The following is a 16455-nucleotide window of genomic DNA, read 5'->3' on the forward strand; positions in this document are numbered from 1 at the left end:
GGGGTGGGAGGCCCCGTGACATCGCCACAATGGTACAGCCCAACCCGGGGAATCCCGGGGAACCTTTCGCGTGACGTCATCGCAAATGTATGACGTCACGCGCCAACATGGCGGCCTACATGCGCAACGTGATCGGAGGTCAGCAGTCCGCGTGCGGATCGCGTAAACAAAAACAAACAAATAAACCGACGAACGCGTAAACAACCAACACGGGCCCGCCGCCTTCTTACTCACAGCGTCGTGCAGCAGCGTAGCCAACTGTAACGCGCGATTGCTACCGTCCCGGTGACTTATGCGGTTTAGGCCTTGGGACTGCAAGCCGTTGCGACACTCGCAGCTTGCAGTCCATGTGGCAAGTCCACTGCTGGATGAAGGCCTCTTCACGCTGCGTCAATCGTTGAGGGGGGGGGGGGGGTGTTATTTGACCATAGGAAAGGCGCGGCTCGACCGGGTGTGTTGACGGTCCCGAATAATAGCGGAGTGGCAACCAAGGCGTTGGGACGCGTCTTGGGGGACGTGCAACGAGGAGATGGAGCGATGATTTCGCGTGCAGGTGCTCGGTGGTTCGATTGCATCGCAGGATCATGGGAAGTGGCGGTAGCCACGGTGGCGAGATGTTAACTACCTCGCCCGGTATACAGGAGGTCAATCCCGACCCTGTCGCCTGCTGCTGTATATTTGAAGTTTGCGGCGTCTCTCTCCCCGTGGTCGCGTGGATTTTTCTCCGGGTCCTCCGGTTTTTTCCCTCATTTCGAATGAGCATCACGCGTTTAGAGTAACTGGCTGCTATGCATCCTTTGTGGCCATGTCGCTTATGAAAATGAGCTATGTAGCTTAATGGGCCTTACCTGGTAAAATAAAAAAAAATTACCTCGCGTTCTTAATTGCTTGCTTAGTTTTAGAAGGCCTTCATTCAACGGTGGATCGATCATGGCTGGTGATTTGTATGCATATGTGCAGGCTGTGTGCAATGCGGGAGCAGTGTGGCACAGTTATATGAGATCACTTCACTCTACCCGCGATACCTGGGTTCAATCCTTGGTCACGGTCTCCCCTCTTTTAACGATCTGAACCTGGCCTTAGGCCGTCTCCCCTACGTCGACTCGGGTAAATTGGCTGCTCGGATACCCGCTGTGTTGTACTGATGTAACACGCGGGTGTCGTATCCTGCATTATGCCAGGACACCACTAGACATCACCAGGAGCACTGTGACGGCGATTCTGACTGACGGATTTGATGATAGACACCCCTTGGGAAGTGCTGCTCCCGACTGTGTGGACCAGCGGTCGCTTTAAGGGATCTTGGATGTAGCTCTGTGTTATCCGCTTCCGTGGACACTCACTTTTCTCAACACACTTTACAACTGTCGTCAGCCACCCTGGGACACGCACCCCAGGCTCGTGTCGATAAGTTGATGCCAGTTTGTTATTTTGTCCGCATCTTCCTCGAAAGAGCCACGTTTGCAGGGCAGCTTCATGACCACCGTGCGTCTGTCTCGTGCGTGCAGCACTGCAGACTGGCGGATTGCGGCTGCTGCCGCTGCAGGCAGAGCTGCTGGCGCCGTCGCGGGCTCAGGCAGCGCCGTGTCGCCTGGCTCGCACGTCCGCAGCTGCCACCACACAGGACCAAACGTAGAGTCGCACTAAACCTGTACACTCTATACGGCTAACACGCGTCTCACTGGAATTTGGCGTTGTATTGCATTGCTGTAAACCCTCGATTAAGACTCAAACATGTACTTACTGGGACCTGAAAGTAAAATCGAGTAATTTCTGCAACCAACAACAAAACATGCGTCATCTCCAATCCCTCGCCCATTGCAAGCCATGCACGTATGCATGTTGAACTTCTTTCGCGCCGTACGTAGCCAACCGTGCTAATCAGAGGTGCGGAGGAAGGACAACAAACTAAGCACAAAAAGCAGTTCTAAAGAAATTAGTTTTCAATTTAGATGATTTAAAAGTGCATTGTTCCAGTGGCTTCTGAATATCGGAAGGAAGAGCATTCCAGATGGCTGCAGAAGCGCATCAACATTACGCACACACATACCTCCTGGCTTTGACAATCCTCCTCGAAGACACTGGTGTAACCATGACCCACATCTGAACAACAGGCCGATGGGCACATCTCCATAAATGGAATATTAATGCAAATCCACAGTGGTAGGAATGTGGCCGTGCAACCCAAACTATGGACTACATTGTAAACCACTGTAGTCTGCGCTCATTTGAGAGAGGAATAGCAAACCTACACTCTCTTGAAGCTCTCTTGTGGTGAGCTCACCTCGATGCCAGCATCTGGCTCTCCAATATTGCAATCATATGCAAGGATATAATTAAATCTTGTTTTGAAGCTTTCGTGACTGCAGGAATCCATACTCTTTGGTTCTTTCGGTAAAGTCACGTGGGTAGGAAAAATAATAGATCACGACGTCTCGATCGCAACACAAGCGACCGTCTTCAGGTTGGAGAGAAAAAGCTACTGAAACAAGGTCTTTTGTAGGCTTCAGATGGGTGCAGCCTCAGGGTAAGAGGGCGGGGCTAGAGATGGTCTACCTGAGTCTGTGGAAGTGGCTGTTGTATTGTGAGAGATTAGCATATCGTGCTACATAAGACCTTGTTTCAGTAGCTCTCTCTCACCTGAAGACGGTCGCTTGTGTTGCGATCGAAATGTGATCTATTCTTTTTTCTACCTACGTGACTTTACCGAAAGAACCAAAGAGTAAGGATATAATTACTGTAAACAAATTCTAACACTCTCTTCAGAATGATGTGAAATTCATCGAACAGAAAAGTGTGTGTAGGTTGGAAAAGAGAAAAAGCAAATGGCATGATTGGCGGCCATCGGCCAATCGTGCTTTGCAGCCAATTAAAAAAAATGATACCGTGGAGTTTCTGTACCCCCTCCCTGTGTGGCAGTTTGTGCTCTGTACTGGGCTCTTATTGAAATATAATAACAGTCGGCAATGATGATTGTACTGTACTAGTGATTCCTAAGAGGGATGAAATCCCAACCCTAGCACCAACCCTATCCGTAACATAAACCACAACCCTTAATCCCAACCACAACCCTTAATCCCAACACCAACCCGAACGCCAAACCTAACCCAACTCTTAATAACAACTCGAACCCACAACCCCGAATCCTGATTCCGACCACTAATCCAACCCCTGCTCCCTGCGCCCACACGCACCCACGCATGCACCCACGCATGCACCCACGCACGCACCCACGCATGCACTCACGCACCCACCCACACATGCACCCACACATGCACGTGTCTGCTGCAGGCAGCGCGATGCGCGGCTCAAGAAGCGTCAGGCAGAGGAGGAGGAGAAGCGCGCGCGGCGGCGGCACAAGCGCGAGCTGTGGGGCGTGGGGCGCAGCTCGCTGCCCGTGGACGACGTCTTCCTGCTGCGCATGTACGCGCGTCCGCGGCAGGACGCGCGTGCCGCCCTCGCTGCGCTGCGCCGCTACGCGCTGCTCGACTACGCGGACCCCGCGCAGGACGTGCACGTGCGCCTGGGGCTGAACCTCTCCCTCGACAAGAACGTAGGCGGCGGCGGAGGCGGCGGCAGTTGCGCGTGGCGTGAAGGGGCGTGCGTGCGGTGCGCTTTGGGCGCGACGGCAATATTGGTGACGCGGTGATGGTGATGGCGATCGATGGGCACGCGCGAGACTGTGGTGACGGCGACGCCGAGGGGTGTGTGTGAGACAGAGATGGTGCTGGTGGTGAGTAATGCCGATGGGCGTGGTGGAGCGTGAAATTGCCGTGTGTGATGGTGACGGTGCCGTGCGTGACGGTGCCGTGCCGTGTGTCACGGTGACCGTGCCGTGTGCGACTGTGACGGTGCCGTCAGTGGCGCCGCTCAGGTTGGTGTCACCCCCCCCATGGACCTCCTCCCGTACCAGACCATACAGAATCCTTCCTTAGTCATGTGTTTTGTAGTAATGTTACTCGTAAATCGTAATTCACTGACTGTAATGGCAATAGTAGTGACATAAACAACGAGCAAAATACAAATTACACCTTGAAATTACAATATCATACGTACAGCCGAAATGTATTTACTTTTACATAGTTTCAGGTGGTTAAAGTGAAAATTCAGTAAGAAAAAAAACCGTAAAAACATTTAAGAACATGATGGAACCTTCTTTGGCAACATTTAAGGACTACATTAAAATCAGATATATATATTTGCAAGACAGTGATGTTTTAAAATATTTTTTTTAAAAAGACCAAAATAAAATTAATTTAAAATGTAAGTTATAATTCTAAACATGTATCAAGAATCATAGCATTTCCCCCCACTTCATGTTTTAAATTGTCAATTTCTCTATTTAGTTATCAAAGAGTTATATAATCAATAATCATAGAATAATATGTGATATAGTTGTAAATTGCTGAAATGTAATATTTCTTAGATTATATGAATACTAACAACAAAATTACTTTGTAAAATCTTTCTACATTGAATTATAACATTATTAGTTACAACATTATTAGTAACGTAGCAGAAGCCTTTTTAGATTTTTCTCCTTTAATTACTACTTCATTCTCAAATGAGTTATTGATATAGGTTCACAAATACTAATTTCCACAATATTGTAGCTTAAACACCAGAAATATGACAAAATCAGCGACTATAAAAACACGAGCAGCGACGAAAACAACAGCGCGTTCTTGCAGCGCGTGCAGACGAAACCACGTGACTCGAAGCGTCACTATTACCCAATTACACTATTACCCAATCACACGAAGCGTGTAGTTGGGTAATAGTGACAGCTCTGACTGGAGCGCATTAGAAGGTTAAAAAAGTAAATTAGCATAGAGTTTTAACCTTGTAGGTATATTGATACAGTACATGTAAGCTGGGTTTACGACCATTATTGTTGTTATAACTAACTACAGGGATATTTTTATGAAAAATAATACATTTCTGCCGAAACACTGCACAAAAATGTTATAGACGGTCATTTTGGTGTTACCCCCTCTGATGGTGTCACCCGGTGCGGTCCGCACACCACTGGGTGCCGCTGTGTGATGGTGACTGTGCCGTGTGTGACATTTTTGATGCCGTGTGTGACTGACGGTGCCGTGTGTGACGGTGCCGTGTGTGATGGTGCCGTTTGTGACGGTGACAGTGATGGTGACAGTGACGGTGACGTGTGTGATGGTGCCATGTGTGACTTTGTCATGTGTGATGGTGACGGTGCCATGTGTGACGATGTCGTGTGTGACGATGTCGTGTGTGATGGTGACAGTTCCGTGTGTGACGGTGCCGTGTGTGACGGTGACGTTTGTAACGGTGCCGTGTGATTGTCCCGTGTGTGATGGTGCCGTGTGTGACGGTGCCTTGTGTGACGGTGCCGTGTGTGACGGTGCCGTGTGTGACGGTGCCGTGTGTGATGGTGCCGTGTGTGACGGTGACGGTGCCGTGTGTGACGGTGCCGTGTGTGACGGTGCCGTGTGTGATGGTGCCATGTGATGGTAACAGTGCCGTGTGTGATGGTGACGTTGCCGTGTGTCACGGTGACCGTGTAATGTGTCACGGTAACGGTGCCGTGTGTGACGGTGCTGTGTGTCCGTGCCTCGCGCAGAAAAAAGTGGAGGCGTTCCGGAGCTACTTCCAGTACCCGAACCCCCTGGTTGCTCCTCCCAACAGCGTTCTCGTCTTCACGTCGGTACGGATTGAAGAGGCCCTCACTCGCTCGCAACTCTGCGATGACGATCGTCGTGATTGTGATGAGACAGTGATGCCGAGGGACGTGCCTGAGACAGAGATGATGATCGATGGTGGTGGTGAGGCAGTGATGCTGTTGGGCATGGTGGAGCGTGTAATTGCGCGAGAGACGGTGATGATGGTGATGGTGAAGTGACGATAGTGAGGTAGTGATGGTGATAGTGAGATGGTGGCGAGTGTGGTGGAGCAACTTATCTTATTGTACGTAGATTTATATCGCGGCTTAATCCAAGGAACTTTACAACGAAATGATGATAGTGGTTAAAATAATGGGTGAGGTTGTTATTAAAAGTTGTGGTGTAGTTATGGTGACAGGACAACACTAGATAGGGGTTAGGATAGTGATAGTGACAGGGGTAGTGATAGGAGTTGGGCTAGGCCTGGTCGTAGTTGGTGGGCCAGGCAGGGAGGAGCAGGACGATGGGCTAGGGGATAAGAGACGGGGGTTGTTTCAAGGGGATGAACGGAAGCTGCAGGTTGTTGTGATGGTGAAGATGGTTGCTCCGTGTGCTGCAGTGGGAGTTGGTCCCAGCGAAGTGAAGTGAGAAGGGAGAAGGAGCGAGACTGGGCGCAGCAGGGCGAGGGAGGCACAGAGAGGGACGGTGGAGACTGGGAGCGTAGGGGCGGGATGGGACAGAGCAGTCGAGAGACGAGAGAAGCGAGATATGGTGGTGGGGCAAGACCATGGAGGGAGTAATGGACTCGAGTGATGAATTTAAAAAGACAGCGATACGTAGACAAGGGGCCAGTGGAATTTGTACAAAGTAGAGCAGAAGTGTGGGAATCATGCGGGGAGGTTAAAAATGATCCGGGCCGAGACGTTTTGTGTTCTGCTGTTGGAGAGGAGTGAAGGCGTGGGCAGGAAGGCCGAGAAGAAGAGAGGTGCAGGAGTCAAGCCGAGTGCAAACAAAGGGTGCGAACCGGGAGTTTAGCGGCAGAGAGTGAGACGAGGGCATGGATGTTGCGAATATTGAATAGTGGTGGGCGTGGAACCTGGCAGAGGTGTGGTTGGAGAGGGAGGAGTAGAAGATGACCCCGAGGTTGCGAGCAAAGGAGGCAGGAGGAGTGAGGGAGAATGGAGGAAGTGAGATGGTAGGACAGGGCGGAGGGGAGCGGGGAGAAGGGAGGAAAAGGATTAGAGTTTTAGAAGGATTGATGGAGAGGTAGTGGGGTGACATCCATAATTGGACGGTGGTTAAAGAGTTGGAAATGTGGGAGCCAAGGTCAAGGGGTAAAGGAAGGAAAGGCGGCGGTGATGGCTCTGCCCCGAGTCCCGCAGCGCAAGTCGCTCCTCCGTGGCCGTGGGATTCACCTTCTTGTCTCCGCGTGTCCGAGCAGACGCCCGAGGAGACCCAGACGGCACTGCAACACGGGGCGACGCTGGCCGGCGGAGACGAGCTCGTGCAGCAGGTGTGAGGGGGCGGGGCTCGGGCAGGGCTGCAGAGGGGGCTCATCTCCCTCGGTTGTGAAATGTGTGTTATGAATAAAATAATTATAATCATAATCTTTAATTAAACTGTAAGAATCCGACAAGCTATGAAGCTCTTTTTCACAGATAAACATAAACTATTTGTATTTTACCAGTCAAGGTCCACTGAGCTATGTAGCTCTTTTTCAGAAGTGACCTGGCCACAAATGATGGGTCAACAAAGCGGCTGATGTCACGTGGAAATTTATAGCAGCCAAATACTCTTAAACGCACGTTTCTAAATGTGGAAGGAAAAACTGGAGGACCTGGAGAAAAATCCACGCGACCACGGAGAGAGAGACATGCAAACTCCAAATTTTCCAGTAGGCGTCACGATTTGGATCGAACCCACGACCTCCTGTATACCAGGCGAGGTAGTTAACATCTCTCCACCATGGCTTCCGAGTAGGGGTGGGTCAGAAAGGTACAGCAACAAACAATACAGCAACAAACAATACAAAAACAAACAATACAAAACAAATACAAAAACCAAATAATAGAAAAACCAAATAATAGAAAAACAAACAATACAAAAACCCTGATTGGAGTGCAAATTATAGGAAAGCCAAGCAAGTTGCTAAATATGAATACAAATGAATAAAATATATTAATTGTATTTGTGCTGTTTGCCTTTAGGCGTCCTCTGTCGGCAGTGGCAGAACATGCTTGTCAACAAGGACACTCAGTTGATTTTGATAACGTTGAAGTGTTGTGTAAAACCAATTATTACTGGTAAAGACTAATTAGAGAATTCTTGAAATTGAGAGAAATAGAAATAACTTTAATCGCTCTGACAGCTACAGGCTTAGTGCGGCTTGGAAGCGTATTATTAAATAATACATATTACAATTCCTTATAGGGGAAACACATACTAATTAACGGATTACTAACATAGCATATAATCACAATAACACACATTACAACTAATTACTAATATACAACTCATTACTAATCATAACCATTGACTGATTACCAATCGATTATATAATTACAATACCCCTCCACCTCAAATCACTGCACCTGAATGAGTTAAATGATGACGTCACCCTGCTGCTCTATTTAAGACCGGGAGCAAGTGAGGGCTTTACCATTCTGGCGAATTGCCCGATGATGCTGGATGTAATTACCAGCGAAACGTCTTACTCAAATTTTAAATGATGTTGATTCACTCTTCAAACACACCGGTGGGCTAAAGTAGTGAACTATTTGTCCTTTGTAAACGTGACACATTTTTTATTGTTTGGCCGTGTCGGGTGGTGGAGAGTTACGACACATTTATAAATAACGCGATCTAACCCAAAAACCTTTATTATGAACAAAAGGATTTTGTTTGGTGTTTTCACATCTTAACACAACTGTTTTATTGCCAGAAAGGGTAAAACCTATTATATTTTGATACTGGCAAGAAAGGTCCCATATAAAAATAAATAGTTAATAGTTTTAAATAGTTAATAGTTTTCTTTCGCACCGTACGTAGCCAACGGGGCTAAGTGGGGATGTGCTGTTCACACCAAGCTTGCTGTGAACAGTGCTGCCCGGATGCTGTTCACATACCGGTATAATCTTCGCCCCATGTCTGTTTCGTGTCTCTGTAACTTCATCGCCGTTTAGGTGTGATCGGTCTAAATTATTTTCCCGAGCTAACTTAACCTTACGGGGAATTTCTTATTTAAAATTGACTTATTTTCCCGCGGTATTTTCAATTTGCTCGTATCGACAGTTGTGTTGGCTCCGATTTATATTTTATTTAGTGCCGAATTCGATTTAATTCACTCGGCTTTTATCATTTTGGGGAACCAGGTCACGCTTGGAGAATAAGACTCATCCCGGTCTCTTTACTTCTCCCACCGGGGTAAACAAAATCAACTCGAAAACTGGAAACTCGCCCCCCCTCCCAGGTGCTGCAGGACCAGGTGGATCAGGTGAGCTTCTACGTGAGCGTCCCCGCCGCGCTGCCCAAGCTCGTGCCGCTCAGGAACGTTCTCCGCAACAACTTCCCCAAGGCCAGGAACGGTACGTCCACGGTGAAGCGTCCATGGTGAAATGTCCGCGGTGAAACCCGCGCGGTGAAACCCACGCGGTGAAACGTCCGCGGTGAACGTCTGTGGTGAAGCGTCCGTGGTGAAATGTCCGTGGTGAAGCGTCCGTGGTGAAGCGTCTGTAGTGAAGCGTCTGTAGTGAAGCGTCTGTGGTGAAGCGTCCGTGGTGAAGCGTCCGTGGTGAAGCGTCCGTGGTGAAGTCTCCGCGGTGAAATGTCCGCGGTGAAAACGCCCACGGTGAAACCCGCGTGGTGAAACGCCCGCGGTGAAGCGTCCGTGGTGAAACGTTGACATCGTTCCATCAGTCAGGTGAACTTTACTTTTTTAAAGCAGCTGTCTTAAAACCAAGGCCCCTGTACATGAATTATTCTCTTCCATGAAAACTTTTAACACCATGCAGCTAAAGTAGTAAGTCGATTCAGGCTTTCCTTTGTGAATGCCAGACTAAAGAGGTAACGTTTTACAACTCTGCATGGCCAGGCCAGTCCCTTGTCCGACGGGGAAGGGAATTCCACAGGATGGGAGCCGCATAATGCAAAGGCGCAGGCCCCAGATTGGTTGTCGTCACACCCTGGGGACGTCGCAGAGTGAAGCGGTCACGAGGGGGCAGTCGGGGGGGTCCCTGGTCCTCCAATAAGACAAAGACCCCCGTATAGCCTGAACAGACTGTTGGGGCAAGTGCTGCTTGCAAGTAGCACCTCTGAAGGCCGGCACAGCACACGAGGGGATTGGGTGGCCAGCACCACGCCCGCCCGGCCTCCTTTGTCTCCCTAGTGGCGATGCTGACACATCGCATCAGGTACTCATTTGAGTCGACCTAGGGAAGGCCCCAGGACCGGTTCAGATAATCGTCACTGGTGTTCGCCGCGAGCGGCAATCAAACTCGTGTCCCCGGGTTCGTAGCGGACTATGCTAACCGCTGCACCACCGCTCTCCTGGTCCTACAAGGGCTTTATAGGTCAGGTAACCGACCTTGAAGTTGATGCGCCATCGCGCTGGCAACCAGTGGAGTCCTCGCAGCCACAGGAGCTATAGGACCGGTCCTGAATGTACCGGTAACTATCGTGGCAGTCTGGCCGGGTAGTACCACTCACGTCACAATCGGAAGATTGCGGGTTCAAATTCCCGTGTATTTGAATACGTTTCCATTATCGTAATCATGATCCTCGTATCAGCATTCGTAATGCATTGACGAATCTGTTTTGTATCCTCCTGCTTTCATCTCGAGAATCTAAAACCAACGATGGCTCCCTCTGTATCCAGCCATGGTGGTGGTGGTGTGTATACCTTTTAGACAGGGAGAGAGAACCATTCACTTAACAGGAGGCCCGAAGAAGCCGTGCAACGCATCAACAAACGCACACCTTCGACATAGACGCCGCTGTCGCCAGGCCGAATACGTTCCCCCCTCAAGTACGCGATCAGTGCGGCCAAGATGCTCACGGTGACGGGCGAATGTGCTTATTTTTTGCCGGCCGTTGCGAAGTGGCAGGCCTCGTGCCGCGACGGCCGCGCCGAGCGAAGGGTCGCGAGCCGCGGGGTTCCCCACGCCGCTTCGGCACCGTCGGCGCGCCCAGCGCGGTTCCGGCGTCGGTGCCTCGTCGCTACGTCCCCCGGCTCACGGTGTCCGCCCTCCCCCACCCCGTGCAGGCTCCGTGGGGGCGGACATCCCCAAGATGCTGGAGTACTTCACCACGTGCCACGAGTACAGCGTGCTGCCCAACGGCAGCTGCGTCACGCGCATCGGCACGGTAAATCAATAACGGCAACATCGGCACTGGAAACAATATCAGCATCGGTACGGTCAACAACAATAATAACATCAGCACGGTAAACAATAAAAACAACAGCACGGTAAACAACATCAGCACGGTAAACAACAGTAACAACATCGGCACAGTAAACAATGACATCAGCACGGTAAACAACAACAACATCGGCACTGTAAACAACAATAAAAACATCGGCACGGCAAAGAACAATAGCAACATCGGCACAGGTAAACAATGTGATTCAATTTGCGTAGTAAATGCAATCACGTCTCCGGTCGATTTCATCGTCAGCAACAGCGCGAGCAGCATTCGTGGTCAATCCACGGCTGCATGAAGGCCTCCCCAAAGCCACGGCCGTCGCTTCTCACGATCTTGCACCCCCTGCCGATGCCATGGGGTTGGTCCAGAGCTGGGGGCCGTGGTCTAGGTGTGTCGGTCATGGGGGGGGGCGGGGGGGGGGCGGGGTGGGAGGGATTTGACCATACTTCACCGCGCTGGTCATTACCGGGCGTTGATAAAAGCGAGGTCGATTTGTCTCGCCCGTCTTTCCGAGTACCAGCCGAGCTCCCGAGGTCGACGCGGCCCCCCTCCAGCCTCGTCACCGTGGCACTGCAGTTGCATCTCCACCAAAGACGATCGACGGCAATAATAATAATAATAACGGCACGGCAATACCCCGGGATGCCAAGTAGATGTGTTCCTGGAGCTTCGTTCGTATATCGAAACTTCGTACCTTGAATAACTTAGAACATTAGTACTAGGAGGATGCGTTCCCAGTCTTCGTAACTTACCATTTCATACTTTAAACACGTCATAGCTTACCTTTAATGTGTTAAACGAAGACAATTTATTTTGGCAAGCACTTGCCCCCAGCCACTTGCGCAGGCTACGTGGGGGACCTTTGTCTTCGCCCGCACTTAGCCCCCGCGTCCCTCTCTGTCGCTCCACCCCCCCCACCCCGCAGATGGACATGACGGACGAGCAGCTGCTGGTGAACCTGGAGACGCTGCTCGCCGACGTGTGCTCGCGCCGCACGGCCAGCTCTGGTACGACGCTGGGTCCCCGCTCGTGCACAGAGAGGCCGGTAGACTCGCACGGAGACCCATAGGTTTAGAGGCCTGTAGACTTACACGGAGACCCATAGGTTTACAGAGGCCTGTAGACTTACATGGAGACCCATATGTGGACAGATATGCCGGTAGACTCGCACGGAGACCCATAGGTTTACAGAGGCCGGTAGACTCGCACAGAGACCCATAGGTTTACAGAGGCCTGTAGACTCGCACGGAGTTCCATAGATTTAGAGGCCTGTAGACTTACATGGAGACCCATATGTGCACAGAGAGGCCCGTAAGGCTCATACGGAGACCCATAGGTTCACAGAGGCCGGTAGACTCGCACGGAGATCCATAAACTTGTAAAAAAGACATTCTTTTGTATGGTGTTTGAAAAAAGCAGCAGGCTACAATTGTATTGTTAATGTTGTGGGCCATTCCACAGCATCCAGGGTGGTAGCTGAGTGGAGTCCACTTGCTTCACCAGATTGCGGGTGTTGTATCGGGGCAGTCGTGATAAGCGCCTGGTCGTTTGCACCTCACCTCATCGGTGGAGTTCCCTGATCGTTCCATCACGTGTCATCGTCGCTGTTGGGACGCGGTTGGGAGCGGTCCCCCACTCACTGGCGGAGCCAGTGGGGGGGGTGGGATAGCACGTGCCACACCAATGATGCGATCGAAATCCCTAATTTCGATCGGATAATTGGGGTTTATTAGTAATAAATCGGCATTTTGCGACCCTCACTGCCACTGTGTAGCATATTATTATGTGCCAGGGATTCTGTGAGATGATAGGACAATAGTCTGAGTCCATAATTGGCAATAAGTAACGGCAAAGCAGTTATAAGTGACTCAGAATTGTGCGCAGTTGCGTATACAGAGTCCACGACTTCCCTGAAGGCATCAACACCTTCAGCGAGCGCGATGCCGATCACACAACGCGGTTCGAACTCGACTCTCGATCGATGGCTGCGCCATCGCCGCACACGCGGCGAGTAACAAGCAAGGGACAAGTCCTTACTTACTAACAACTCCTTACTTACTAACAACTCCTTACTTACTAACAACTCCTTACTTACTAGCAACTCCTTACTTACTAACTCCTTACTTACTAACAACTCCTTACTTACTAACAACTCCTTACTTACTAACAACTCCTTACTTACTAACACGTCCTTACTTACTAACAACTCCTTACTTACTAACAACTCCTTACTTACTAACACGTTCTTACTTACTAACTCCTTACTAACAACTCCTTACTAACTCCTTACTAACAAGTCCTTACTAGCACGTCCTTACTAACACATCCTTGCTTACTAACTCCTTACTTACTAATAAGTCCTTACTTACTAGCACGTCCTTACACGTCCTTACTTACTAACTCCTTACTTACTAACAACTCCTCTATCATTTCTCATTGCTGGAGGAGTTGTCCCCCCCACCTGAAAATCCTGGCTCCGCCATCGCCCCCACTGTCGTCGGGGCTGCAGAGAGAACCCGGGGCCGCTCCTTCGTGGGGTCTTCACTCGCTGACCTCTCTCTAAAATGCACCCAGCTCTTCCCGTGCGGCGTCTTGAGACGGCGGCCGCGTTTGGGCCGCCGCTGCGTGGCTCCGCGTTTGTTTTCCCCGCGAGCCGTACCCACCGAGGACTCCCGGCTGCGCGCGCGTCTCTCGCGAGCAGGCGGCTTCGTGACGGACGCCCACATCAACACGGCCACCAGCGAGGAGCTGCCCTTCCACTTCGAGCCGTTCCTGCCGCCGCCGCCCAAAGCCAAGAGAGAGGCCAAGGAGCGAGCGCCGGCGGCGTCGGCGGCGTCAGCGGCGTCGGCGGCTCCGGCGGCGTCGGCGGCGCCGGCAGAGGAGGCCGCCGCCAACGCCAAGGAGTGACGCGGAGCGGCGTCCGCTTCCCGGGCTCCTGCAGCTGCTCGTCCACACCGGGCCAACCGAGTTGACGGCTCTCGTGTCGCTCGCGGCATCACAACAATCCACACGTGCACACGCTCACGTGCACACGCTCGCGTGCACACGCTCGCGTGCACACGCTCGCGTGCACACGCCCGCGTGCACACGCCCACGTGCACACGCTCGCGTGCACACGCTCGCGTGCACACGCTCGCGTGCACACGCTCGCGTGCACACGCGCCCCTTCCCGTGATTCGGTGGACCATCGCGGCCCGGCGTCACAGTTCCGCGGAGGGTTTCCGTGACCCTGCGGGAGCGTGTAGATCCCTTTAGTGACTCTGTGGCTTCCAATAACCAATCACACCGCCGTCGTCATCATCCTGTGTCTACTGCTGGATGAAGGTCTGCTCAGACCATCGCCATCGCTTGCGGCCTCGCGATGCCACAATTCATTTAGCTTCTGTGCACTCGTGATAACCTCAACAATTATTTTTACCAGGTAAGGCTCACTGAGCTATGTAGCTCCTTTTTCAGAAGCGACCTCAGCGCAACAAAGTGGCTTGTAACGTGGAAATTTATAGCAGGCAAATACTCTTTCTATGTATGTATGTATGTTCAACTTCTTTTGCACCGTACATAAACAACGGCGTTAATCGGCGAGGAGTGAGTTTAACGCATGTTGATTATAAATGTGGAGGGATAATCCGGATCACCCGGAGAAAAATCCATGCGACCACGGGGAGAACACGCAAACTCCAAATATACAGGCGTCGTGAGGGTTGGGATCAAACCCACGACCTCCTGTGTACCAGGCAAGGGAGTTAACATCTCACCACCGTGGCGCCTCATTGCACACGAGCCGACCTCATCGCTTCCATCTCCATGGTGGTCGTTCCTCTCGGGGGAGTTTCCTTCCGTTGGCTGCCATTCCATGGTTAGTCTCGACCACCGGCCACCACCGTCATCCTCTCCTGTGACGTGTCCTCCGCAAGCCTGTCGCTACTCGCGCCTCTTGATGCTTGCATCTCGAGCGTGAGAAACGACGCGAGTCGATGGCTCGATGGCTCGCCGTCACGTTGCCGACTGGGCATCCTGACCAGGCCTCCTCTGACGACGGTGCCGCGTGCGTGTTCACGGTGACCGACCCTCACCGAGTGAACAAGGGAGATCGCTTCGGCGACCGTGGTAACTGCGCAGTTTCATCACCGTTCGCCGGTGCGGGAAGTTAAACCGCCGATTGCCGCGCGCCCTTCGCAGCGAACCTTTACAAGGTCCCACGTTAACGCTCCGCTTGTCTTCACGTTCATATATATTTGTCTCCCGTGTAAAATCATCAAGCTAGCACAAGGGGGCGCCACGGTGGCGAGAAGTTAACGACCACGCCTGCTATTAAAGGTTGTGGGTTCGATTACAATCCTGACGCCTGCTGCTGTAGATTTGGAGTTTGGGTGACTTCTCTCTCTCCCCGTGGCCGCGTGGATTTTTCTCCGGGTCCTCCGGGTTTTCCCTCCACATGCAGAATCAACATGACCAGTTTAGAGTGTGTGGCTACAATAAATGCCCACGTGATAAGCCACCTCATTGAGCGTGTTGTTTGTGGCCGGGGAGCTTCTGAAAAAGAGCTATATAGCTCAGTGGGCCTTACCTGGGGAAATAAAACATTTAATAGTTTATATTTTGATTTAAAGCTTTCGTGACTGCAGGGATTCATATTCTTGGTTCTTTCGGTAAAGTCACGTAGAAGGGAAAACAATACATTTTATATATTTAATTTAATTGTTTCCCTTCTACGTGGCTTTACCGAAAGAACCAAGAATAGAAATAATTTATAGTTTACAATTCGGTTGAGGGGTTTAAACGAACGTTGCTTTTGAACGAATATTGACAATGTGTCTCGCTTGCACACTCAGGCCGTGAGGGATGGCAGTGATGTGGGGAGGGGGGGGGGGGTGCAACAGTGGATAGATCATGGCTGTTGATGATGACCAATCGACAAATCTCACACGCAACCCGCACAGAACTGGCCAACCCCCCTCCCCTCCCAAGTCCCGTGAGTGTGATTAAATCACAAGAAGCCTATCCCCCGGCCACTGCTATCTCGTACGAGATGTCCGTAGGCCCAAACATCGCACCTCCATCCTGGCTTTGACATCGCTGCCGCAAATCCACCGGTGGAACCATCGACTACGTCGGAGTATCGTCATGCAGGCCGATGCGACACATCTTCGTGAATGGACAATTGAAGGCAAGCCAGAGTTGTGCGATTGTGACCCATTAGAGATACATTAATGACCAACCACAGGAGTGCAACTGTGGCCATGCAAGCCAAGCTATGAACCCAAATTGTAAACCCAGTGGAGTCTGCGCTGCTTCAACAGAGGGGGAGGAACAGCCAAACGACACGAACTCTCTCCAGAAGCCCCCTCGTGGCCAACAGCAGCAGACCTCGACAATTGGCGTCTGGCTCCTG

The 16455-nt window shown here is 51.2% G+C and overlaps 1 protein-coding gene across 3 annotated transcripts; it reads left to right on the forward strand.

Annotated features, from left to right (window-relative positions):
- Positions 1 to 34: 34 nt before the first annotated feature.
- On the forward strand, positions 35 to 15561 carry MRPL1 (mitochondrial ribosomal protein L1). Of its 3 annotated transcripts, none has more exons than XM_076073390.1 (10): positions 35 to 138; positions 1509 to 1632; positions 3292 to 3553; positions 5603 to 5686; positions 7084 to 7155; positions 9112 to 9226; positions 10903 to 11003; positions 11989 to 12070; positions 12960 to 13022; positions 13765 to 15561. In XM_076073390.1, exons 1-10 carry the CDS (start codon positions 90 to 92, stop codon positions 13968 to 13970), a joined length of 1158 nt encoding a protein of 385 aa, XP_075929505.1. In that variant the 5' UTR covers positions 35 to 89; the 3' UTR covers positions 13971 to 15561. The 3 variants fall into 3 exon arrangements, with proteins under 3 accessions (XP_075929505.1, XP_032825069.1, XP_075929506.1); XM_076073391.1 differs by lacking the exon at positions 35 to 138 and adding an exon at positions 158 to 553; XM_032969178.2 differs by lacking the exon at positions 12960 to 13022.
- The last annotated feature ends 894 nt before the right edge of the window (positions 15562 to 16455 follow it).

Source organism: Petromyzon marinus, chromosome 41, assembly GCF_048934315.1.
Source record: "Petromyzon marinus isolate PM22_M1 ecotype Great Lakes invasive population chromosome 41, UKy_Petmar_22M1.pri1.0, whole genome shotgun sequence".
In the NCBI taxonomy this organism is placed as follows: Eukaryota; Metazoa; Chordata; class Hyperoartia; order Petromyzontiformes; family Petromyzontidae; genus Petromyzon; species Petromyzon marinus.

Excerpts from the sequence above, each read along its gene's own strand:
- MRPL1 (XM_076073390.1), top strand. The coding sequence starts at position 90 with ATGACGTCACGCGCCAACATGGCGGCCTACATGCGCAACGTGATCGGA. Across the intron at positions 9,227-10,902 it reads CTTCCCCAAGGCCAGGAACG|GCTCCGTGGGGGCGGACATC; the intron begins GTACGTCCACGG and ends CACCCCGTGCAG. Across the intron at positions 11,004-11,988 it reads GCGTCACGCGCATCGGCACG|ATGGACATGACGGACGAGCA; the intron begins GTAAATCAATAA and ends CCCACCCCGCAG.